The 27,292-nt window shown below is 36.5% G+C and overlaps 1 protein-coding gene across 1 annotated transcript in view; it reads left to right on the top strand.

Annotated features, from left to right (window-relative positions):
* The window catches only part of DYNC1LI1 (dynein cytoplasmic 1 light intermediate chain 1), a 36,068-nt gene extending 13,679 nt beyond the window's left edge, over nucleotides 1-22,389 (top strand). The window contains exons 3-13 of the mRNA XM_058554467.1: nucleotides 4,322-4,438; nucleotides 5,174-5,404; nucleotides 7,659-7,828; nucleotides 10,137-10,230; nucleotides 13,097-13,232; nucleotides 13,803-13,914; nucleotides 17,013-17,072; nucleotides 17,200-17,244; nucleotides 17,910-18,030; nucleotides 19,002-19,157; nucleotides 21,450-22,389. Coding sequence (XP_058410450.1) covers nucleotides 4,322-4,438; nucleotides 5,174-5,404; nucleotides 7,659-7,828; nucleotides 10,137-10,230; nucleotides 13,097-13,232; nucleotides 13,803-13,914; nucleotides 17,013-17,072; nucleotides 17,200-17,244; nucleotides 17,910-18,030; nucleotides 19,002-19,157; nucleotides 21,450-21,562 — 1,355 coding nt within the window. The 3' untranslated portion in view covers nucleotides 21,563-22,389. The remainder of the gene's footprint in view (nucleotides 1-4,321; nucleotides 4,439-5,173; nucleotides 5,405-7,658; nucleotides 7,829-10,136; nucleotides 10,231-13,096; nucleotides 13,233-13,802; nucleotides 13,915-17,012; nucleotides 17,073-17,199; nucleotides 17,245-17,909; nucleotides 18,031-19,001; nucleotides 19,158-21,449) is intronic.
* The last annotated feature ends 4,903 nt before the right edge of the window (nucleotides 22,390-27,292 follow it).

Raw genomic sequence — 27,292 nt, 5'->3', positions numbered from 1 at the left:
GAGCAGAGTTAATAGGCACTTTAGTCACAGGCACTTTCTAGGCGCTGGGGATGCAACAGTGAACCAGCAGACAAAAATGCCTGATCCTCTGGAGCATGCTTTTGGGGCTAGGGAATGACTAAGTAAAATACATATTATATTAGTAAGTTCAAAGGAGAAACATAAAACAAGAAGGATTAAGGAATGTTGGGAGGTTGTGATTTTAAATGAGGTTGTCAGGGATGGCCTACCTCAGGAGGTGATAGTTGAGGGAAGGCCAAAAGAAGGTTACGTGACATATATAGATTTCTGAGGAGAGTATATTCTAGACAGAGGGAACAGCAGGTATAAAGACCTTGAGGTTGGAATCTTATATTAATAATTATATAAGTGAATGTTTGGGGGGAAAGGTGGCAGGGTAATGATATTGCTTTTGTGCATATTGAAATGTGAGGTATGTATGAGATATCTGAGGCTGCAAGGAAATCTGTGGGTCACTACATTATAGCTGGTATTGAACTGGTGTGTGGTGATTCTCCTGGAATTACACAGAGTGTGAAGAGTAGAGGACTGAGGAAGGAACTGTGGGGAACACAGACGTTGGGTGGGAATGGAAGAGCATCCTGCAAGGAAGACTTAGGACCAACTACCTCAGAGTGTTAGAGTAGGAGAGTTACTAAAGTGGTAGAGACGGAATTACGGAAGCTATGGCAAGGGAGAGTCTTCTCTGACTTCTGTGTCTTCCTCATCTCTCTGCCAGCTCCCAACCAAATCAGCTTTTGAGTAAGCTGTCCCCACCCCCACTGATACCTTAGTTCAGGCCTACCTCATTTCTTGCTAAGACTCCAATAATAGTCTGTTATCTAGTCTCCTTACTTCTACACTTATCCTTGTCAGTCAGTCTTCAACACTTTTGCCATAGCAGTCTTTCTAAAATACCTAGACTCGGCCAGTGGCTCCCCATTATCTTCAGGATAAAGTCTAACCATCTCAGCCTGGCATAAGATGCCCTTCATGATCTTGCATACCCTATTTGTTGTTACCTTCTGGCTTCTTTTCCCCTCACATCCTAAATTTCATGCATTCAAATTATTTGTTCTTTCTCGAAGGACACTTCTTTACCTCCAGGCCTCTGTACATGCTTTCCTTACTTCCTGGAATGCCTAACTCTCCATGGTTCATTAACACTACAAGATTTGGCTAAAGTGTTGCTTTCTCTAGAAAGCCCTTTCTGATGTCCAAGCAAAACCTGGGTCTTCCCTTGGGGCTGGCTTCCTGGTTTGTTGCATATCTCTAGTTGCATATCTCTAATGACAATATCTTGAAATTGTCTCCTGTTTGTTTTTCCTCTCCAATTTATGAGCTCCTAGAGGGCAGTAACTTTGACATAACAGATCTTTGTAGTCCTAGTCCTTGGCTTAGTGTAGTAAATGTCTGATGCAGTGGTTCTCAGGGTGTGGGCCCTGGACCAGCAGCATCAGCAACACTGGGAACTTGCTAGAAATGCAGATTCTCGGGCCCCCCCTCAGATTTACTGAATCAGAAATTCAGGAGGTGAGGCCCAGCAATGGGTGTTTTCATAGGCCTCCTACGTGAGTCTGAGATTTTTGAGAACCGTTAGTCCAGTGAAATGAATGATGGACAACATTCACTCGGAGGAGTAAACTCTGGTCTCATGATAAGTGGGGGAGAACCCTTCCACTTGTATTCAGTCCTTAGAAAAAGAAAACAGCCATGTTCTAGTGATGGCTGCAAGAACTTAAAATAGTGAGCATATGTAGTTAAGACTGACAATATTGTTGATGTCATGAATTTGGGCTCAAAATCTGTTCTGAGCTTATTGACTTAAACCTTTAAAATTAGCATTAGATAAACTAAAAGGAAGACACAAACTTGTTATTTAAAGAATTACTCATAATATCACCATCAGAGATAACCAAATTATCAGTGATTATTTCTAGCTGATATTATAGATTTTATTATTTTGCTTATGCTTAAGGTTATCTACAAGTATATATTTTTATTCAGAAAGCTTTATATTTAAGTCATTTGAAGTATTAAAAACAAGTTGAAATAAACTCATCTGAATTTTTTGACCCTTTTTAAGGTATCTTTTCACTTTCCAACATGTAAAATGTGAATTAAAGAGGTAAGATAAATCCTCGGTCATATTAAATGAAGTTTTATCTGACTACTGCCTATTTTTATGGATCTCTGTGTACTTTAGGAAATTCTTATTGAACATTGTATTGTTGATTTAAGCATCCCTTATAAGTCTGGGCACTAAGTTTTTGCTTATAATACATAACATCGTTTCTGTGGGATAATCTGCTTTCAGTTGGTGGTGTTTTAACTTAGAGGACACCTTTCAGGAAAGTAGCCTGTTGTAAGAGACATCTTGATTCTTTTCTTTCTAGTTCTAGAACAGACTCAGACTCCTTTTCTTTATTCTTTTAAGTTAGTGAACTTCATTTTTTAAGGCAGTTTTAGGTTCACAGCAAAATTGAATGGGAAGTACAGAGAGTTTCCAAATATCCCCTGTCCCCACATATGCACAACCTCTCTCACTACTGACATCCCACAAGGTGGTACATTTATTAGAATTGATGAACCTACATTGACACATCATTATCACCCAAAGCACATAGTTTAAATGAGGGTTCATTCTTGGTGGTGTACGTTATATGGGTTTTGAGAAATGTATAATGACCGTTACAGTATCATACAGAATCGTTTCACTGCCCTAAAAATCCTCTTCCCTGCCTGTTCAGACTCTCTTTAAAAGAAAGTTTTCATAGATCTCCTCACACAGTAATTTAAATTATTTTTATTATGTCTAATGCTCATGCCTACTGAGGTGACTAGTTAATTCTTTTTGTTTATAGTTCTTGAACATCTACAAAACCAAAACAAAATATAAATTGAATGCTATAAAAAGCTATAGAACTGATAAAATTCAAATTAGCAATCAATATAACGAATAATATTTTGCTGAAATTAAATGCCAGTGTTGGATTTAATAGTAGACAGAAGTATTTATGTATTTTATTTTTCACTGGTTAACATTATTTCCATTTTAAACATGGTGGATCATCATGGGAATCATTATTTTCATAGGTATTACTGTTTTCAACCCAATCTGTTATTTTGATGGACAATTTTAATAGTACACTGCAAAAATAGTACTGAAAAATAAGTACTCATTTAATGGCAAGTTCTGTATTGCCTGTTTAAGGCTACTCTTATTGCTGTGAAGTATTGGAAAATGGTTCATAAAAAGAACTAGTTTGACCAATACAATTGAATATGGTATTGACTGCTGTGGGACACTTTCTTTTGAGTTTGGCATGCGTGTGTGTCTGCTCTCTTTCTTCTATGTTCTGTCTGCATTACTTGACCTCAACTTAGCATCAGTAGGATTATAAACAACAATATAGAGGTGGGTACTGCAATCTTGTGGCAGCATTTAGATGTAAAGATGGTCATTCAGAAGATCCAAGACATACGTAATTTTTTTTAAAGCTTAACATGAAAATGAAAATGATTTTTAAATTCTCAGAGAACTCATGAATCTCCAGGAATAAGTCCTTAGATCCAAGAAACTGACCTTTACAAGTACTATTAACATGATACTGCTAATAACTAAATAAGTCCATGAAACAGTAACATGTAGTATTTAGATAAATTCACTATATAAAAAAATCCTCACCAAAACATTGTATAGCTAGCCTAGTTTTAAACTTTTTAATCTTGTGCCAAGTTTAAATCACATGATTTCTTGCTATTAATGTTTTTTAAGTTTATGTTTTATTTTGTCTGCTCTACATTCCCTCCTCCGTTGTTCTTGCCCAACTTACTACCCCCTCCTTTACTACATATTTCTTATGGCTTCATGGTTTTGCTGAGGCTCCAGTCACAATTCCCTGCCCTAGTCAGTTTTGATATACCATTCATCCTCTGTGATTGGCCTATATGTGGGCACGTGACCCTAACCAGGCCATTTAAGAGTCTTTACCTGAGATTCTTCAGACTGAAAGCCAACAAAGAAAGTCTTTTGTTCCTTGTAGATTAAACTGGGATGATGTAAGAGTTGAGCTTCCTGAAAAATACCCACAGAGGAGGCCGTTTGTAATAGGATAGAATGGTACTTAAGAGGAGCAGAGACACCTGGGGAGAGAATACTGGAGCTGAAGTCTGTATCTTCAACTATATAGTTACCTAGTCATCTTCCATCAAATTACCCTTTTGGTTGAAGCTAGTTCCCGTTGGGTTTTTCATTTGATACTAGAGAGCATCCTTAAATAATCCATATTATAATTTAAAAGATTTGTCCTTTTTACAGGTGAAGATGGAGCTGGAAAAACAAGCCTAATAAGAAAAATTCAGGGAATAGAGGAGTACAAGAAAGGAAGAGGATTGGAATATTTGTACTTAAATGTTCATGATGAAGACAGGGACGGTGAGTGTCATTTATTTGTAACATAAGTTTCCTGAAGCCTTTCCAAGTTGCACTGCTGCATAAAAGTCTTTGCCTTTTCTTAGTGTGTCTTTTTTAGTAGGAGTCCTACTATGTCATGCCAGTCAGTAAATGGTTATGTTTAGGCATACTTCTATTGATTTGGGATTGGGATTCATATAGTGATGTTTTTAAACATCTTAAGGTATCCTGGTATGCAGACTTGAGCTTTCTTGCTATCTTTGAAGAATCTTAATCTTTCAGTTCATTTTCACTCAGATAGTAAAATAATAGGGTCCTGTGATTGTTTTGCTGACTCCCTTTTCACCTTCTCATTTTTTGACATAAAAATGTCATCTACTTCCCAGCTTTTCTCATCTGATCAGCCATTTTTTTCTTCTGTAGATCACTTGCCTTCTCATTTTTGTATATAATATCTTGAATATGCATGGCTCTATCTGCTGATGGTAAGAGTAGAAACATGTTATTCAGTCTGTGGTTTGGGATTGAGAAATACGAAGTAGAGGATGCTGGTGTTCTATGTTGGCAGTTAACTCATTTTCTGGGATATTTGTTAGGCCTTTACTAAATTGGTAGATGTGACCCAAATAGTTGAACCTTGTCAAAGCCAGGAGACATCTCCTGTGGAGATGCCCTAAAATGCCAAGTAACATTGTTAGTTGCATGATGAAATAACTTAGACCTGTTGCCTTGGTAACTTTCTTTTGTCTATTGTAGATCAAACAAGATGTAATGTATGGATCTTAGATGGAGACCTATATCACAAAGGCCTCCTTAAATTTTCACTGGATGCCATTTCTCTGAAGGACACTCTAGTTATGCTGGTTGTTGATATGTCAAAGCCCTGGACTGCTTTGGATTCTTTACAGAAATGGGCAAGTGTTGTTAGAGAACATATTGACAAATTAAAACTTCCTCCTGAAGAAGTGAAAGAAATGGAACAAAAGTGTGAGTAGTCTAGAAATATTAGTATAAACTTGAAATACAAAATGTCTTAGCTGATTATCATAATCGTTAGGATTTGTTGACTATGAAGGAGGTTTAATGAAGAAAATATAATGTGACTACTGTTTTTGAAATTCAGTTTGAATGATGTGCTAGGTTTTACTATAGTTTTAAATTGAAAACATATACATGATGGCAGACTCCTTAGAAGAGATGCCTTTTCTCCTCTGCCAAAAGGCCCTATGTGTTCATCTTGGAAAGTAGTTTTTCAGGGTAAAAAAAAATATGAATCTTTCTTCAGCTGCTCATTTTCAACAGTTTCGTTTCTTGATAAGTAAAACAATCTTATCAACTTTGTCAAAATGAAATCTGTCCAAAAAGATGGTAACAACATAAATATAAAGATGTTTAAGGTGGTTTTATGGCTTACAAAGTACATAGTATATTTAGTACATACCCACATAAATTTGAAATTTTCATGGAAATTATGAAAATGATATGGGTCATTTCTAATAGGTTGTTAACCAGTTGTCACAGTTCTTAATTTCACTGAGAGCTCTTTATTTGCCAGTGTTGTACTTTGCTTAAGAAAATATACGGATGGAATGCTGCTTTTCTTTGTTATTGTTAGCTGATAATAACTTTTAGGGAAAAATTGACAGCTTACTTGAATTTATATGCAAGGAAACAGTAAAAACTTAAGAGAATATATGTCCTAAATCATTGAAAAAGATATCTGTTTTTAATCTGAACCTTTGTTTCCCTGTTGGCCATTGCCTGTGGGGTTTTTTTTTTTTCCTCTCTAAGTTTATACTGTAGCTCTGGTTCTCAATGTGTGGTCCCAGGGCCAGCAGCATCAGTATCATCATAGCTAGGAGCTTGTCAGAAATATACATTCTCAGGCCCCACCCCAGACTTCTGAATTAGAAACTCTGGGGCATGCTAAAACTTGAGAACCACTGTTAGATTTCGGCCTCTGCTCTTAAGGGTAGTAGCCACCAGAGCTGCCAAGGGTTTATGCATGCCCCTGTGTTCCTGGAGGAACTGCACTCAATTGTTCAGAATTCTCTCTTCCTTGACCCTATGTAAATTTAGGACAGTTTTCCTCCAAGTGAGTCATATTCCAAAGTGGATCTGGCCCATAATTACTTTGCTTAAAAAATAAGTAACATTTTTTTCTAATTTTATAAGTAATATACAGTCTTGATTTATAAAAATTGAAAATATATTTTAGCATATTTTTGCAAGTACTTTTCATTTCTAAGCTGGAATCATACTTTGGTTTTCTTTTTTTCTCTTAATGTTATTTTTCTACAGCATTAAATATTCTTTGAAAACTTGACATTTATGGCTCTGTATAATATTCCCTCATATACTGTTTTAATCCTATGCTGTGGATAATTTGTTTCCAGATTTGTTGTTTTGCTTTTTTTTTTTTTTGGGTGAGCAAGATTGGCCCTAAGCTAACATCTGTTGCCAATCTTCCTCTTTTTGCTGAGGAAGATTGGCCCTGGCTAACCTCCGTGCCCATCTTCCTCTATTTTGTATGTGAGATGCCGCCACAGTATGGCTTAATGAGCGGTGCGTAGGTCCGAGCCCGGGATCCAAACCAGTAAACCCTAGGCCACCGAAGTGGAGCACACGAACTTAACCACTCCGCCACTGGGCCAGCCCCCACGTTAACTTTTTTTTTATGTGAAGCTTTTGACAGTCTTGCAAATGAGTTCTAAAAATTTATCAGCGTTGGTAAATCTCATTAATTCTTACCAGGGTTACAGAATGAATATGGGCCAAAATTGCACCTAGGTAAAAAAGAGGAGACCTGAGTAACGGGTTTAGAGAAAGAAAGTTAATATTAGAAAGTCATCTAAGACTGTCTTTTAAATTGTGAAATCCACTGCCCCCCATTTATTTTTCTTTTATCCTTTCAATGCCCTTTGTGAATTAGAGAAGGTAGAGAGACAAAGCTAGATTGTGACTTGTCCAGAGTAATTTGCACAGACTGAACCAGGCCTACACTGAATCCACTCTTTGGAGCCATTCAGTGCTCTGAATGGCTCCTAGTAATTAATGGGGGTCCAGAGCTTTGCACTGTCTTTGAAATAGATATCTGAAACTCTTTTTGTTTCTTCTCTTACATAAGACTAAGTATAAACTCTAGCAAAATAGATAATGATAGATTATGCCAGAAAAAACCACCTGCTGAAAATAAAGCAATTTCTAAACTATGTATTAAATTATTTACCTTGATTTTCAGTGATTAGAGACTTCCAAGAATATGTAGAGCCAGGAGAAGATTTCCCAGCTTCTCCTCAGAGAAGAAATACCGTGTCACAGGAAGACAAAGACGACAGTGTGGTGTTACCTCTGGGTGCGGATACACTTACACATAACTTGGGCATTCCAGTACTAGTAGTTTGCACAAAGGTTCGTTTGCTTCCTAGAGATTCTGCTACTGATATTAACCAAGGATGAACAGCTATTTTGTTTTCCAGGCTCCTTTTGGAGTTGACATTTCAGGTTTCCTAGATTATTTTTCGTAATTAGTAGAAATAATGGTTAATAATATTGAATGACATTTACATGTTGGTTTTGTGATCTTTGTTTCATAGTTTCTTTGAAAGAAAATATTATTTCAGGTATTCTGTTTGTGATTGAATTTCATTTTCCTAATTCCAAGTAGATTTCATTGTACAATCAGTTTAGTAGAAGTAATTACAAGTAAGATGATAATTTAATTATTAATTTTTATAAAATAGAATATTTTCCACATTAAATTTTGATATCCTACCCTAATATCAGAAGATTATTTATTTAAAATAGACTTTTAAACACCTGTCAGCATTCATTATGTAAAGTTAATACGCAGTTATTAAGGGCTTTTCATTTATTTATTAAAGAGCTTCTGATAGGATTGCTATTATCAAAATTCTGTTAATTTAATTCTGTCACTGTATGCACTTTATAATAAAATCATATTTCCTTTAAAAATAATTTATAGTTCAAGTTCACTTTTCCCCATTTGGTCCTAAGTAGTATATCTTTACTGTTTGTAAGTCACGGAATAGTTAAGAAAATGACAAAACGTGTAAACCCTTTTGAGATCTAAATTATTTTTTTCGTAAGATGTAAAATTTGTGCATATAATTGAAGGAAGGTATGGAATTTATTTATCTTTGGAATACAAATGGTAAATTTTAAATCTAGCTTAAGTTTTACTTTAAACTACAAAAATTATCAGTAACAAAGGAATGGGGGGATGGTATTTAAAATAATTAAGTTAAAGTGTTATCTGCTTTTGAAATGGTGATTCTGGTGTAGTTAATTGTTATTTTATACCTTTTCTGTAAAACTGTTTTTAAACTCTCACACTAGAATCCTTTTGTGTGTGGTTTGTTCTGTTTTGTTTGGCAAAGAGCTGTTTATTGGCAGATATTTCATTGTTTTACACTACAGTTTGCCTCATAAAAAGCTATCTTATTTTTCTAAATGAAAAATGTTAAGTTTAAAGGGACCTGAGTCAGTAACAAATGAGTAATATATTCATAAAATGTTCAAACCAGAAGAGATTTCTGTATTTCAAAGAATCTAAGACACCATCAGTTATACTTCAGTTTAAGAGCTTTAAAATGTGTATAGGAGTGGGAGAATGTGTGTCTCAGGATGGATGAAAAATGGTAGTTCAGCTCAGTTTAAAGACTATGGAAACTGAGAATTCAGAGGGACTAAGTTTCTTGCCCTAGGTCCACATCTTCTTATTTCAGTTGAAAATCACTTTACTAAACTACCATGCCTCACCAAAAGTGTCATAAGTTAACAATGTAATAATTATAAGTATTTTTAATCATTTGAAGTAGTGACTCTCAATGTTCTATAAAATGGACAAACGTGCGTGCTACATCATGACTATACAAGGAGACTCTGTTCTATGGGGGGTTGTGTGTATATAAAATATATATATATATATAACAAAAAATTACATATCAACTTTGACCCCAAACTAATATTAGGTATAATAAACATTATTAAATGTTTATTTTTAGGTTTCACACCTTCAATTCAGAAAGGTTTTGGGGAGGTTTGGATATCGTGATGTTTGAACATGCTTGTTTTTTTCCTAACATTTTTCTGTCACAAGCAGAATTCAGAATTGTATCATTGATTGTACAGGTGACATTTCAAAAATAGCCTATAATTCTCTTTTTTTTTTTTGCTATTGGTGAGAATGAATAAAAGCACCAGGAGGGAAATGAAGGTCAAATTAAGAGTTATCAGATAAACAGAGGAAGAAAGAGGAAACAGTGAGAGGTGCAGACTCCGTGGATATACAGAGTGTTTTATAGAACTAGAATAGATTTTTAGATCTTAAAAACTTTGTTCTAGGACACAAGTAGTTGAATTAGCAAGTATGACCACCCATTATAAGCTTGACTGTTATTCTTCATTACTTTCTGTACTAAAACTTTCCCTTTGGTGTTGCCCCAGACTCAGTATAACATAGAAGTCAGCGCTTTTTAAAGAAATAAAATTGTTCATTAGTCTTAAGGCTCCACCTAAAAGTCTCTAGACAGATAGGAGCACTTGATATTCTAGGTCCCACTATTTAGTCACCATATCAAAGTGGTAGATTTGTGATATTCCCCCACCCAAAATTGAATTGTTTAAATCTTTATATTTAATTTCTATTATTTAAAGTTAATGTTGTATTGTTTTTTAAATTATTTTCACTCAACAGTGTGATGCCATTAGTGTATTGGAGAAAGAACATGACTACAGAGATGAACATTTTGATTTTATTCAGTCACATGTTCGGAAGTTTTGTTTACAGTGTATCCTTTTAATACATTGATTGGTGCAATGACCTTACCTGTTAGTATTTTTTAAAGTAAAGGAATTAAATTGATGGACTTTAGAAATTCCATAAACTTTTTCCCTCTTACCTCTGGTTGGAAATTAAATTTTAGTTCCCAAATCATTTATATCTGGGTTTTTTGAGGTAAAAAATTAAGTATTGAAATATATAACTTTGCTATTTTTAAAGTACTATACTTAAGAAAAATAATTATCAGTCTTATGTGGAAAATTCTAATGAGTTGGCATTGTGAACATTTTGATTAAAAAGCAGTATTCAGGGCCAGCCCCAGTAGCCCAGTGGTTAAGTTCAGCATGCTCCACTTTGGTGGCCCAGGTTCAGTTTCCAGGCATGGACCTACACTGCTCTGTTAGCAGCTATGCTGTGCTGGCAGCCCACATACTAAAAAACAAAGGAAGACAGGCACAGATGTTAGCTCAGGGCAAATCTTCCTCAGCAAAAAAAAAAACAGACAATATTCATTTAGGGGGTAGATGGTGGGGCAAGATCAATATTTAGGTTTATGTGTTCTCGGTTTTTATTTATTTATTTATTTTTGGTGAGGAAGATTAGCTCTGAGCTAACATCTATTGCCTATCTTCCTGTTTTTTTTTGTTGTTGTTGTGTTTTGTTTTGTTTTTTTGCTTGAGGAAGATTAGCCTTGAGCTAACATCGGTGCCAGTCTTCCTCTATTTTGTATGTGGGTCGCCACCACAGCATGGCTTGATGAGTGGTGTAGGTCCACACCAGGGATCTGAACCCACAAACCTGGGCCACCGAAGCAGAGTGCCAGACTTAGCCACTATGCCATGGGACTGGCCCATGTGTGTTCTCATTTTTAATATGTTTAGTATATCATCATCGCCACATATAGTCTAACGCAGTGGTTTCAAAATCTGACTGTGCCCATCTAAGACTTACTGAATTGGAACATTCCAAGGTGAGGCTGGAGAATCTGTACTTTTAAAAAGCTTCCTGGGTGGTTTTGATCATCATAAGGTTAGAAAACCTATTATAAGGAATCTTGTCTGGTGTAGGTTGCAAGGATTAGATGAACTAATGAATAACATTTACAACTAAAAGAAGGATAAAATGAGGGTTGTAAGTGAATGCTTTTAAGAGACTTTACAGTTGAACACTTAGTCACAGTTTAAGTAAGTGCGCTGAGGAGAGCTGTACTCACCTACCCATCTTGGATCAGATATTTTGGATTTGCATTCTCCAACCAAAGCATTTGGGGTCTGAAAAGTGAAGAAATAGCATTAGAAGTAGATAGTAGTAATAAGTAATATACACATATTTATAGTGTCTGTAGTTTTTCATTTTCATTAATGGGCATTTAATTTAAGGACCACTTACAGAAAGCCTAGCTGAATACAATCACTTTTGACACTGGTAGTTCCCTTTCCCTTTTTCCTTCAATAACTTTGTCCTCTCCATGGCTCTTTCTCTTCTCGTGTCACACAATGGTTGAGCTGGGTTGAATTAAAGGGCATTTGTTTACATAACAGTCAAAAAGAAAAAAAGTGGGAGTAATTGAAGTAGGTGTCTATAATCTTTTTTGTTATCTCTGAAGATTAGAAAATTTGAGAACAGTCTCTTTAAACATTTATTTAATGCTGTACTTGAAAATGCAAATACTATAGAAATGTAATCAGGAAGGAGACTGCCCACTAAAATAATTACAGACCTTTAGTAGAGCCAGTTGGTTTTTAAAAGAATACAGGATGTGAGAAGTCACTTCAGGATAGTGAGATGTGTGTGTCAGTGAGGGCAACAGTTCAAAATCATCTTTATTTTTAACTTTAAAAAAAACTAAATTGCAATGCAAGTTTTTCAGCTGTAGAAATCTTTCAAATTATCATAAATTGGTTCTCATTATAAGGAAGATCATTAATGAAAAGTTCACACAATTAAGCTTTTATATTTCTACCAAGTTAAGTTTTATACTAAGTAGTATTTAGCTGTCGATACCACTTTTAGGTTCGTAAGCCTCCGTTCACATCCTAGAAAATATGAATATCCCAGTTCAAAGTTAGACCATTCCCAGCATTTACTCATGGCCTAAGTCACCATCTCTCTCAGGACACAGTAGCCAGCTAGAGCATGCTCCTCAGCAGTGGTCAGAATTTCTGATAGCCGCTCTGACCACATCGTCTGTCAGTGGTCGTGTTGTCCCTTTTTCCACAGGCCTGTCTTGGTCTTTTGACCCACTATATCTTTCGGACGAGGTCAAAATTAGGATCGGCTTTAATTAACACATCTTCATGTGAGGTAGTGTTATCTCAGGTTTTGGTCATGAAATCTACTTTTGCCTTGGATCATTCCCGAAAGCTTCCTAATGGTGCCTATTGGTTCATCTTCTCTCATGGGTGAATGTCCTGAGCTTTGTCCCCAAAGTCCTAATTTTTGGGATTAGTAAAAACTAGAAGAGACACTAGTGCAAACTGTTTTTGTTGAAAAGGCAAACAAAACAGTTGTTGATAAATAATAGCCCTCCTTCATGAAGTTTAAGAAGATTAAAAATAAAAACAAATTGCCTCTTCATGTGCTTTAAATATAGAGGTGGTAATGGTGTCAGTATTACTGAATTTACCTTTACTTTCTTGGCTTAATGAGACTTTTGCTGTCTAAGTTAAGTCAGTTATGTAAAGATTATTTTATTTGCATTTTAGCCTGTATATAAGTATGTTATACTTCTGAAATTCCTGGTTACCATATAATATACCTTTGGAAATTATTTTTGAAACTAATATACTTGTAAATGTTAAGCTGAGAACATAGAATTTTATGGTACCTGTTCAAGGAATTTGTCCAAAAATTTCTTTAATAATATTATTCAGATGGTGCAGCACTTATTTACACTTCAGTAAAAGAAAACAAAAATATAGATTTAGTATATAAATACATTGTTCAGAAACTATATGGATTTCCCTACAAGATTCCTGCCGTTGTTGTGGAAAAAGATGCAGTAGTTATGTAAGTATGCTCTTAAATATTTTATTTTATTGTGTATTGTTGCTGCTATTTGATGATGAGTCATCGTTTTCGGTTTTGAGATGAGACCAGTAGACCTTTCCATGATGAGTGGGTGAGACTCTGTTTCTAGATTGTTTTATTTATAACCTGCCTTATCCATTTATCATTGCTTTTAGGTTTACTGCTGGCCTGAGCCCTTTTCGAAAGGCCTTACCATTATAGCTAAATTATCTATTGGGTGCATATATTAGTATATCTACTTACTCTTTAATTGGTTGTGATAAATAAAGGACTCGATGTATAATCTAGACATGCTTTTAAAAAGTTATCTGAATAAAATTGGGAGGTAATAATTAATTACCATCCTCCCCCATAAAAAACTGTAATAGCATTTTTTAAATCAGGAATATTAATAATAATTTCAAGTAGAAATTAGTAAACCATACCTTGAGCATTATAATAAAAAAGCTGAGGAGTTTTTCATAATTGGTCAAATTTAACTTCGTAGAAATGTTCCCTTTGATATGATCATGAAATGCTTGAGAATTTATCATGTGCGTTTCTTTCCAGTCCAGCAGGATGGGATAATGATAAGAAAATAGGAATACTACATGAAAATTTTCAAACATTAAAAGCAGAAGATAATTTTGAAGACATTATAACTAAACCACCTGTCCGAAAGGTAACAGTTTTTAGTATATAGTCTCAATATTGAGGCTTTTAAACTGAGGAGGAATTCATAATTTAGAATTGTAGGTAGGAAGGTAAGAGAGCCCTTTTCTATAAGGGGGTTTCTAAGTGTGATTTGGGTGTTTCTGATGCACAATTCAAAATAAAGATGTTTTATCAAAATATAAATCAGCTATTCAGTTACTGATCGTTAGTTAGCCTTTAGCATATTTATATTAGCAAATGTTAGTGCAGATTCCATTTTCTTTTTTTTTGCTGAGGAAGATTTGCCCTGAGCTAACATCCATTGCCAATCTTCCTCTTTTTTTTTTTTTTTTTTTTTTTTTTTGCTTGAGGAAGATGAGCCCTGAGCTAACATCTGTGCCAGTCTTCCTCTACTTTATATGTGGGACACCACCACAGCATGGCTGGTGAGTGAAGTAGGTCTGCACCCGGGATCTGAACCTGTGAACCTGGGCCACCAAAGCAGAGCATGCAGAACTTTAACCACTCGGCCCAGATTCCATTTTCTAATGGAAATCATGGATTAGCATGAGTGAATATGTAGATCTTGAATAATTTGAATACATAGAAGTTGTGAACTTTCCAACCTAGACCCTCAGCCAAAGCCAAGAAAACATTGCTAGAATAATTTTCTTAGCTTCTATGTATTGAGGCAGCTCTGGGATCTTCTCCACAGTAGTTACCCACACTAGCCGACAGCTATCCAGGAGTTTCCAGTTTCCTGTATTCAGTTTTAATCTTGACTGTTGCGTGTCATTCTTATGACTCTTAAATCAGGTTCCAGAATGTACTCTCCTTTCATATATCTTGATTTCATATTAAGCAGTATATGATGTTCTATAGTTAATATGTTTCTGAAAAGTTGTGTAAAAATGAGTGTTTCATATAGTACTTCTCACTGACTTTTAATTTGGATGTGTTTTAGGAAAAAATAATTTTGATTTAACATATAATAAGACTCTTACTTAGGATTTCAGACATTTACAGTGAGCATCTGTCTTCCGTTTGTGAGTACTTAGAAATAAGAAAAGTAGGGGCCCGCCCTGGTGGCACGGTGGTTAAGTGCACGCGCTCCATTACGGCGGCCGGGGTTCGCAGGTTCAGACCCCAGGCACGCACCAACACACCACTTGTCAAGCCATCCTGTGGCGGCGTCCCATATAAAGTAGAGGAAGATGGGCATAGATGTCAGCCCAGGGCCAGTTTTCCTCAGGAAAAAAAATGAGCGGGCTGGCCCCATGGCTTAGCTGTTGAAGTGCAGGCGCTCCACTACTGGCGCCCCGGATTCAGATCCTAGGCGCGCACCAACGCACCGCTTGTCCGGCCATGCTGAGGCCGCGTCCCACATACAGCAACCAGAAGGATGTGCAACTGTGACATACAACTATCTACTGGGGCTTTGGGGGAAAAAAAGGAGGAGGATTGGCAATAGATATTAGCTCAGAGCCGGTCTTCCTCAGCAAAAAGAGGAGGATTAGCATGAATGTTAGCTCAAGGGCTGATCTTCCTCACACAAAAAAAAATAATAATAAAAAAAAAGAAAAAAGGAGTATTGGCATCGGATGTTAGCTCAGGGCTGATCTTCCTCACAAAAAATTAAAAAAATAATAAAAAATAAAAAAAGAAACAAGAAAAGTAACATCAAATGAAGAATCAGTTGGTGTTGTGTTTAGTTCTTATGTCTATTAAAAGAAACGTGCACATCCAAAAGCAATTTTTCCCATTATCTCTTTTACCAACAAAATTGTGCTTTGTTTAAGTTGTCTTTTATTCATTCCACAAATATTATTGAGCACCAGCTCAGGCACTGATTAGGTATTAGGTGCTAAATAAGAGGGTGATGCAATAGTAAATCAATACAGAAGCTATCTCTGGAGTGGTGATAAGTGCTATGGAAATAAAGGGTGAGGGGAGAGAACTGGGATGGGGGAGGGGATGCTGTTTTAGGAATGATTGGCGAATGTCTCTGATAGGAGGGGAGAATGTTGAAGGCAGAGGGAACAGAAAGTACACAGCCCTGAGGTAGGAATGTGCAGAGGGGGCCAGAGAGGCTGGAAAAGAGCCATGAGGAGGGCCAGAGTGGTAGAAGATGAAAGGCAGGGTTAAGATCTTGTGGGGCCTTATTAGACTGCAATCAAGACTTTGGATTGCCTTCTGGGTGACATGGAAAGAGATTGGAGGGAGAGTTTGAGCCCAAGAGTGATGTAATCTGATTTAACCTTTTAAAAGAAGCAATCTGGGGGCTGGCCCGGTGGCACAGGCGGTTAAGTGTGTGCGCTCCGCTGCGGCGTCCCGGGGTTTGCCGGTTCAGATCCCGGGCGCACACCAACACACCGCTTGGCAAGCCGTGCTGTGGCGGCGTCCCATATAAAGTGGAGGAAGATGGGCATGGATGTTAGCTCAGGGGCAGTCTTCCTGCAAAAAGAGGAGGATTGGCAGATGTTAGCTCAGGGCCAATCTTCCTCACAAAAAAAAAAAAAAGAAGCAATCTGGTTACTGGGTGGAAAATAGATGGGAGCGTGTCTTGTACTGAAAGGAGAAGCAGGAGACATTTGCTACTCTTTTTTCCTAATTATTCAGCAGATAGAAGAGCCATTATATTTTTATTTCAGGGAAACCAAGGACAAGTTGGTTTTTACTCAACTGGGATATTATTGACGCTTTAAACACCTAACTGTTGTTTAGTAGATTTTATAAGCTTGGTTAGTGTGCCTATGGCTCTAGGGTTGTGCTGTCCAATAGAGTAGCTCCTAGTCACATATGGCTTTAAATATAAGTTAAGTAAAACTAAATAAAATAAAAAATTCAGTTCCTCAGTCACGCTAGCCACAATTCAAGTACTTAATAGCCACAGGTAGGTAGTGGCTACCATATTGAACAGCACAGAGATAGAACATTTCTATTATTGCAGATAGTTATTGGACAGCTCTGCCATAGGGGCTTGGGCAGGGCAGCTCACCCATGTAAATATAGGTAATGTTCATATTCTTGAAATTTTTTAAAAAATTAGTTTAATCTAAAGAGTGAGTTATTAATGGTTTTATCATAATATATTAGACTTACTCATTTATGCATTGCTCATTTCAGTTTGTGCATGAGAAGGAAATTGTGGCAGAAGATGACCAGGTGTTTCTGATGAAGCTACAGGTAAGAAAGTACATCAGAAGCAGACTTAGTATAGTTAATGGGTAAACTGTTCCTATATATATTTTCTTTAAAAATACAGCAATACATGCTATGAATGTCTAACCTAGAATTCTTTGGTGTTTTTCAGTCTCTCTTAGCAAAGCAGCCACCAACTGCAGCTGGAAGGCCTGTGGTCAGTATTACAAATTTTGACAAAATTATTAAAATGCAGTGCATATTGTTTTAGTTCTTTTTTTTCTTAATCATGTACATGTCTCATATGGGTGTACTTTGATATAAACTTAAATTCAGAATTCTCCTGGAATTTGTGAGATTTTAAAAGATAGACTTCACTCCGTTTTAGAATATTTTAAATCATAAAGATCAATTTTGCAACGTTTGTTGTGCATCAGTTGCTGCGCTGAACCATTTATGTGTGTTATTTTATAAATCTTCACCATAGCCTTATGAGGCAGATACTATTATTTGCCCCATTTTGCAGATGAGGAAATGGGGGCTTTGGAGGACATTGTGGCATGCCTGAGATTATACAGCCGATGGGATGCAAGTCCAGATTGAAACAGAGATCTGACCCCCACACTTACTCATAACCACACCTCATTATTCAATATGTTCTTCTTTTTCCATTGAAGGGAAAATTAGTATTCTAAAATATGATGGGTATTTTCTAATAATGAGGACACAGTTGCTAAACATTTTTGTCAATGGCCTATAGTGTGAAAGTACCAGTAGAACAGATGGGGGACAATTGCAGAGTAATTTCTTTTTATAATAGTAACTTTTGTGAAGTTGAAAGTTTCAGGTTTTTATAATTATGATTTTCCTATTTTTACATAGGATGCCTCACCAAGAGTCCCAGGAGGCTCCCCTCGAACACCAAATAGATCTGTGTCGTCCAACGTTGCCAGTGTGTCACCCATCCCTGCTGGGTCAAAAAAAATTGATCCAAACATGAAAGGTACATTTCTTTCTTGGAGAAAACAGCACAATACATTTTTACAATAGAAAGAAATCTACCTAGAATCCCAGCTTTTGCCATAGCTATTTTCATTTTTTTGCAATAGCTTCTAATCTTTGTCTCTATAGATATAATCTCATAGTTAATCAAACTGTGAACCATTTTACAGTATAGTCTTAATATATCATTTGAATGATGTGAGCTTTATGAAAGCTTTGTGTTATATTATTCTCCTATGGTAGGTAATTGAAGAAATTCATATTTTTACTATAATAGGTTATCTGCGATTAACATAAAGAAAAAATTATATGCATAGTAGTTATTTTTGTAGGAATAATTGCCCTAAGTGGGATTAATAGGTCAGAGTTTGTACATTTTTATGTCTTTTGGTAATGTTTTTCAAATGGATTGTTCAGTTTACGTGTCATCAACATTGGGTGATGCAGTTTTGCTACAACCTAATCAGCATTCTTTAAATACTAACTAATAAGAACTTTTTCCCCTAGTATTTCCTTTCTGTTTATATTTCTCTTCTGTGAATTGTTTGTTGCTCTCCTTTACCCATCTATCTCTTGGAACTTCTACTGGTTTCGTATAGGATTAGGTAACTTTTTGTAATACTTGAGGCAAATATTTCTCAACAGTTATATTTTTGAAGAACCCCTTTCAAAAGGGACATATATTAGCATCTAACATCTGTTTGTTTAAAATGCTTTTGGCCTTTTAAAAATAACGTTCTAATTTTTTAATAATCATCTTACACTCTTAAAGGTTGCTCATATTTTGTTTTATATATGGATAAATTAGAGAAAAAGTTACCCAGCCTCAAAAGATAAAACTGGACTTGTCTTTGTAATATACAGCTCTTAAATTTTAAGTCTATTATTTGTTTTCTGTGTGTGATTGCTATAATAATAATTTATAGAAAAATAACGTTTTAGATGAATTCTTTTCTTTTTTTTTTTTTATAGCTGGAGCTACAAGTGAGGGTGTCTTGGCAAATTTCTTCAATAGTTTGCTGAGTAAAAAGACTGGCTCTCCAGGAGGCCCTGGTGTTGGTGGTGGTAGCCCTGGAGGTGGGGCTGGAGGTGGAAGCAGTGGTTTACCACTGTCCGCCAAAAAGTCAGGTACTTACCTGGAGCTTTTTTAAAAAAAAACAAAACAGCTTTACTGAGATATTATTTACGTACCGTGAGGCTCACTCATTTAAAGTGTACAATTCAATAATTTTAGTATATTTAAAGAGTTGTGCAAACCATCGCCATAATCTAATTTTAGAACATTTTTGTCTCCCCAGAAAGAAACCTGGAACCTATTAGCAGTTACTCCTCTCCCCCCGCAGTCCCTCAGTCCTAGGCAGCCACTAAACTGCTTTCTGTCTCTGTGGATTTGCCTATCTGAAGATTTCATATAAATGGAATCATACAATAGACGCTTTCTTTACATAATGTTTTCTAGGTTCGTCCATGTTTTAGCATATATCAGTACTTCATTTCTTTTTGTTGCTTGTTAAAATGCCACTGTGTGGATATGCTACATTTTATTTCTCCATTCATTGGTTGATGGACATTTAGATTGTTTCCACTTTCTGGCTATTATGAATAACACTACTGTGAACATTTGTTTTTGTGTGGACAGATGTTTTCATTTCTCTTGGGTGTATTCCTAGGAGTGGAATTGCTGGGTCATGTGGTAACTATGTTTAACACTACCAAAGTGTTTTCCAAAACGCTGCACCATTTTACATTCCTAACAGCAGGGTATGAGGGTCCCAGTTTCTCCACATCTTTGCCAACATTCGTTATTGTCCATCTTTTTGATTAGAGCCATCCTAGTGGCTATGAAGTGGTATCTCATTGTGGTTTTGATTTGCATATCCTTGATGGCTGATGACGATGTGAATCTTTTCATGTATTTATTGACCATTTGTATTATCTTCTTGGGAGAAATGTCTGTTCAAATCATATGCCCATTTTTAAATTGGGTTATTTGTTTTTTATTGTTGAGTTGTAAGTGTTCTTTATATATTCTGTTTACTAGACGCTTATCAGATATAGAACTTGCAAATGTTTTCTCCCATTGTGTTGTGTCTTTTCACTTCCTTGATAGTGTCCTTTGAAGCACAAAAGTTTTGATTTTTTTTTTTTTTTTTTTTTTTTGGTGAGGAAGATCAGCCCTGAGCTAACATCCATGCCAATCCTCCTCTTTTTTGCTGAGGAAGATTGGCCATGGGCTAACATCTGTGCCCATCTTCCTCCACTTTATATCGGACGCCACCACAGCATGACTTGATAAGCAGTGCATCGGTGTGCGCCTGGGATCCGAACCCAGGCTGCCAGCAGCTGAGTGCATGTACTTAACCGCTGTGCCACGGGGCTGGCCCCAAAAGTTTTGAATTTTGATGAAGTTTAGTTTATTTTTCTTTTGTTGCTTGTGTAAATGCTGTTTAAACAGACTTTTAACCCATTCTCCTTTTTGAATCCCGCCTTCTTGCCACCCTTTTCACCAATGCCTGCAGCTACCATTTTTTGAACCTTTTATAAGTTTCTGGGTATAAATTGAATGACTTCTTGGCTTTTCCCACTGCCAATTCAGAAGATTATGCTTTCTTAGAACTGCTAATTTAGTTACCACTCATTCATCTTTGCAGATTCCAAAATTTTGTTGCTATTTTCTGGTTTTTGTGTGTGTGTATGTGTGTGGAAGATCAGCCCTGAGCTAACATCTATTGCCAATCCTCCTCTTTTTTGCTGAGGAAGATTGGCCCTAGGCTAACATCCATGCCCGTCTTCCTCTACTTTATATGGGACGCCGCCACAGCATGGCCTGACAAGCGGTGCGTTGGTGTGCACCCAGGATCCGAACCTGCAAAAGCCAGGCCACCGAAGCGGAGCGCATACACCTAACCACTACACCACGGGGCCGGCCCCCAGCTATTTTCTGTTTTACTGTTCTTACTGTCCTATGCCTTTTTTAAAAAGATCTTTATGAGGGCCGGCCCCGTGGTTTAGTGGTTGGGTGCGTGCCCTCCGCTGCTGGCGGCCCGGGTTCGGATCCCGGGTGCACACCAACGCACGGCTTCTCCGGCCACGCTGAGGCCGTGTCCCACATACAGCAACTAGAAGGATGTGCAGCTATGACATACAACTATCTACTGGGGCTTTGGGGGGAAAAAATAAATAAAATAAAAATTCAAAAAAAAGATCTTTATGAGATTAAATGATGGAAGCTAGTTTTGCTTCCATTTGATAACAGACCCCACGATTTAAAATGAGGGCATTTCTTTTTAAATTAAAGATATTTATATAACTTAGTATGCTAGATAAAGTTAAAGCATTGGCGATTTTTAAATAAAGAGAGATTGGTGAAAAAGATAATTTGACTTATATCTAAATCTTGTTTCTTTTTCTTCAATGTAGGCCAGAAGCCCGTCCTATCAGATGTTCATGCAGAACTTGACAGAATTGCACGAAAACCAGTTACAGTTTCTTCTACAACACCTGCATCTCCTACGGAAGGAGAAGCTTCTTGAAGATACCAAATAAAGCCATTTATTCAGTTTTCTGGGATAATGTAAACTTGCCTCTGCCTTTTCCTTCAAAAGTGGAATTAGGGAGCTGGAGTGCTTTTTCAGATGGACTAAATTTATGTCTTTGTTGTGTGTGTGGTTGCCCATTTTCATAAAAGGGAGCTATATAGAAGAAAATTGTTCTACACTATGTAAGATTGCTGTTTGCATTGCCACTTTGCATAGGGAAGTAATTTTGGATTTTGAAAAACTAAAAATTTATAGATCTGAAATACAGCCATCAGATCATATTCTAAAGGCTGTTTAAAACATATAAGAGGGTTTAGGAAAGGGCAGCAAGTAATATGCTTTGAGCATTTGACTGACTTGGAAGTCCAAGCTTATTTTAGTTAAGACTTAAAATCATTTTTAAAAATTATGAGTTTTTCCGGAAAAGAAAAAATGATCAACGTCAGATTTTCCACACCAATGTCAATGTACCACCACACATGGAATATGCTGAGAAAACTATCAGATAGCATTTGATACACTAGTCATTGTCTCAATCCATGATCCTATACATTGTCACCAAAATATGATTTAGAAATATTGACCAAGATGTGTTTCCTTAACTGAGAAGAAAAGAAAGCACACTGCCTAAATGTGTGAAAGAAAAATGCAGAGGTTATTAAAATGTAAAGAGCTAACAGTCTTTGGATTTGTCTATATATAGAGAGAGATGTATCTGCATCTTTCTCTCTCTCTCTATATATATGGCTCTGCCTTAATATACCCCTTTTTTGTTTGTGACTTTCAACTGTAATCAGTTAATAAAGTATTTATTCTCTGCATTCAGGTTTAAATAACTTGTTGCATTCTATTTAAATTTGTATTTATCAGATAATAAGATTTGTTAGTATTTTGAAGTGTTTGATTTAATAGGATTGTTAAGCATTCTGATCTTTCTTCTTTCCAAGAGACAAGTGAGTACATGAGATTCACTATCCTGTAAGTTTCATTAAACTGGGAGTTTACCTTGATCAACACGTCTTCCCCACAGGCATGTCTAGAACTGCAGGATTGTATGTCAGCCTTCCTAGTGGATAAAAGTGTAGCCTTTTATCATTATTTAATGGGCAGAAGCTATTTAAAAGCTTGGCAAATGCACTGACACATAGCTACTCTCTAACAGGTGAGAACACCTGTTAGTAGTTCCATCTTGTCAGTACTCAGTTTTCAATGCTTGTTTTAGAACCTTCATAAGAACAATTTGATCTTATTGAATTTCAGCTAAAAACACATGCACATTGACCTATTGAGTCATTTTAGATAATTGTAAAAAACTGCCCTTTAAATTGGTCTTTTTTATTACTTTAAAATATACTATATATATTTCAAAGATTTTTTTCAACAAAATGAGGGCAATACCTCTACTATCTAACGTAATCCTTTTGTTAGAACTTTAAAATCTGTTTAGTTTTATGTATTTGGCTTCTAATAGTTGAATATAAATGCTGAAAATATATGAGATGGTAATAATTTGTTTCAATGTGGGAAAAACTTAGGGTGTTCATGGGCATTGAAAAATTAATTTGTAAAATCATTTTGTTTGATACCATATGAGATGAAAAATGCCATTGGTAAAATCTTTAGTCTGAAAGGGTTTTGCAATCATGGTGTTGTAAAGACCAATTTTTCTAAACCAATACTTGATGAAGTAAGTGAAACTAATGAAAGAAAGAAAATTGCAGACTGCATCATGGTATGCTTTGATATGTCTGCTGTGCTTGCGTGTCTAGGTCAACTCATTTTTTCTGTGTGACATTGGAGATGTACTAGAAAATCCTTGAAATTAATTGAGTTGTTATCTGAAATTACTGTAATTGTTCACTTTACATAGGATTCAGTTTTAACTAATCTAAAAACCTTCTGTTTACCATATTTAGACCTTAAACTTACTTTTGTACCAATTTTTGCGAGGAAATTTGTTTTGAAACTACTTACACGTTTTTGTTTTTAAGCACTTTTTATTGAAGTATTCAATACAGAAAAGTGTATAAGTTACAGGTGTACGGTTTGAAATATCACAAAGGGACCACATATAACCAGGACCAAAATCAAGTAAGAGAACATTACCAGCACCCCAGAGGCTTACTGTGACCCCTCAATCAGTATCTCCACCCATCAATTAACCACTGTCTTAATTTCCAAAGCCTTAGATAAATTTTGCTTATTTTTAAGCTTTATATAAATGGTATCTTAGAGTTTATATTCTTTTTATGCCAGGCTTCTTTCAGTATTAGGTCTATAGTTCATCTGGTTTGTTGCATATAGCAATAGTTATTCTCATTTTACTGTAATATTCCTTTGTGCAAATATACTGTAATTTATCCATTATGCTATTGATGGGTGTATATTAGTTACCTATTCTGCTGTAACAAATTACCAAAGTTTAATGGTTTAAAACTACAAATTTATTGTCTTATCATTCTGGAGGTCTGAAGTCCAAAATCAGTCTTACTGGGCTAAAGTTCAGGTGTCAGCAGTGGTGGTTTCTTTTGGAGGCTCCAGAGAGCATCTGTTTCCTTCCCTTCTAGCTTTTAGAGTCTGCCTACATTCCTTGGTTTATGGCCCCCTCTCCATCTTCAAAGGCAACAGCATAGCATCTTCAGCTGTCTGCTTCCATCATATTGTTTCTCACTCTGATGCTGCTGCCTCCCTCATATCAGGATCCGTGTCATTGAATTGAGCCTATCTGAGTAATCCCGTATAAGCTCCCTCAACACTTCACACTCTCCTTGTTTGCATGGTTTCTGAAGGGAAATTGGATATAATAGTTATCTTTACTCCTCCATAGGTGGTTTTTTCCTTTGGCGTCTTTCAAGACTTTTTATCTTTGATTTTATGCAGTTTGAATATGATATGCCTAGGTGTAGTTTTGGGGGCATCTATCCTGCTTACTGTTCTGTGAACTTCCTGGATCTGTGGTTTAGTGTCTCACGTTAATTTCGGGAAATTCTTAGTCATGATTGCTTCAAATATTTCTTCCGTTCCTTTCTCCCTTCTCCTGGTATTCCCATTATGTGTATGCTACATCTTTTGTAGTTGTCCCAGTTTTTGGATATTCTGTTCCTTTTTTTTTTTTTTCTTTTCAGTCTTTTTTGCTCATTGCTTTTTAGTTTTGGAAATTTCTATTGATGTATCCTCTAGCTCAGAGATTCTTTGCCCCGCCATGTCCAGTCAACTAGTGAGCCCGTGGAAGGCATTCTTCACTTCTGTTAGGGTTTCGTTGTGTGTTTTTTTTTTTTTTTTTTTTTTTTATCTCTAGCATTTCTTTTTTATTCTGTCTTAGAATTTCCATCTTTCTGCTTATAGTACTCATCTGTTATTGCGTATTGTCTACTTTTTCTGTTAGAGCCGTTAGCATATTAATCATAATTGTTTTAAATTCACGGTCTTATAATTCCAACATCTCTGCCATATCTGAATCTGATTCTGATGCTTGCCTTGTCTCTTCGAACTGTGGTTTTTGCCTTTTACTATGCCTTGTAGTTTTCTGTTGATAGCTAAACATGATGTGCTGGATAAAAGGAACTCCAGTGAAAAAGGAACTCCAGTGAATAGGCCTTTAGTAATATGATAATAAGGTGGGGAAGGGAGGGGACGCATTCTATAGTCCTGGGATTAGGTCTCAGTGAGCCTGTGCCCCTGGGCTGAGAACTTCACAAGTGCTTCTCAGTCACCCCCCTCTCCCCTACACACTCCTGCCTGGTGGGACAGGATGACTAGAGTGGGCTGATTTCCCTTCCCCCACGTGGAAGGCTAGAGGGAGCTGGAGTTGGGTATTTCCCTTCCACCAGGTTGCTTAGGCTCTTGATGAAATTCCAATAGGTTAGGTTCTGGTAAAATAGTTTCTCTTCAGGGCAGACCTCCTTAAAAACAGAGTACTCTGACATATTTCAAAATGGTTGCTTTCCTCCCCCTGCCAGAAGCACCAGGGGATTTTTCTGTGATATTCCCTTTGAGAACCTGGGAGAGCTGAAGGTAAAACTCACAGAAGTGTGGAGATCCCCCATGACTGGGGGTTTTTAACTGACTTGTCCACTCTGAGACTCCAGCAATTTGTCACAGTTCAGGCTTTCCTACCCCTATAGTGTCTCCCTCAGAGGTTTCTGCTTGGGAGTTTCTGCTTCAGTAAGTTGTAATTCTCTTGTGTCGCCTGCCTGTCTCTCCAATTTTGGGGACAGCTTTTGGCCCTGTGACCTCACTTCTCTGACAGGTCTAAGAAGAGTTGTTGATTTTTTAGCTTGTTCAGCTTTTGTTAGGATGGCGAGATAACTTCCAAAATCCTTACTTGGTGCACTGGGCACTGGAAGTCTAATTCCTCCCTCTCAAAATCCTGCTAACATCTGCCAAGTCCCTTTGCCAAGTAAGGTAACATTCACAGGTTCCAAGGATTAGGACACGGACATCTTTGGGGGCCTACTTTTCAGCCTACCACAAGATTTATTTTCAATTACTATTATCAATTGTGTTGTTATGAATATTCTCAAATGTGTCTTGTGGAAAACATGTTCTCATTTCTTTTGGGTATATATGTAGTCGTGGATTGCTGAGTCCATAGGCTATGTGTATATGCAGCTTTAGTAGATAATGCCAAACAGTTTCTCCAAAGTGTTTATAAGAATTCTCATTCCTGGGAAGAAATATGTGCAAATTATATATCTGATAAGAGTCTAGTATCCAGAATATATAAAGAACTCTTACAACTCAGTAGTAAGACAACGCAGTGTTAAAATGGGCAAAGGATTTAAATAGACATTTCTCCGAAGAAGATAGACAAATGACAGCCTCATGAAAAGATGCTTGATATCATTAGTAATTGGGGAAATGCAAATCAATACCACAATGAGATACCACTTCACAGCCAAAATAAAAAATAAGTGTTGGTGAAATGTGGGGAAATTAGAACCCCCAGACGTTGCTGGTGGGAATGTAAAATGGTGAGACCACTTTGGAAAACCGGTGGTTCCTCATAAGATTAAACATATAGTTACCATATGACCCAGAAATTCCACTCCTAGATGTATACCCAACAGAAATAAGAACATATGTCCTCACAGACGCTTGGATACAAATGTTTAGAGCAGCATTATTCATAATAGCCAAAAGGTGGAAACAACCCAAATGTCTATCAACAGACAAATAGATAAAGAAAATGTGGCATATCCATACAGTGGAATATTTTTCAGCTATAGAAAGGAATAAAGTATTGCTACATGGATGAACCTTGAAAACGTTAAGTAAAAGAAGCCAGTCACAAAAAGTCACATTGGACTGTATGATTCCATTTCTATGAAATGTCCAGAATAGGCAAATCCATTGAGGCAGAAAGTGGATTAGTGGTTCCCAGGGGAGAGGGAAATGAGGAGTGACTGCTATTAGGTATAGAGTTTCTTTTGAGGGTGATGAAAATGTTCTAGAAGTATATAGTGATGGTGGTTGCACAGTCTTGTGAATATACTAAAAACTGACATGTACACTTCAAAAGAGTGAATTATGTATCAATTTTTTAAAAAAGAATTCCCATGACTACCAGCAATATATGAGAGTTCCAGTTGCTCTGAATCTTTTTCTGCACTTACTATCGTCTGTCTTTAATTTTAGACATTCTGGCAGGTATACAGGAGGATCTCATTGTGGTTTTAATTGTATTTCCTTGATGACTAATGAAATTAAACATGTTTCATGTTT

The sequence above is a fragment of the Diceros bicornis genome, chromosome 2, assembly GCF_020826845.1.
Source record: "Diceros bicornis minor isolate mBicDic1 chromosome 2, mDicBic1.mat.cur, whole genome shotgun sequence".
Taxonomy (NCBI): domain Eukaryota; kingdom Metazoa; phylum Chordata; class Mammalia; order Perissodactyla; family Rhinocerotidae; genus Diceros; species Diceros bicornis.
This window is presented reverse-complemented; position numbering and strand designations above follow the sequence as displayed.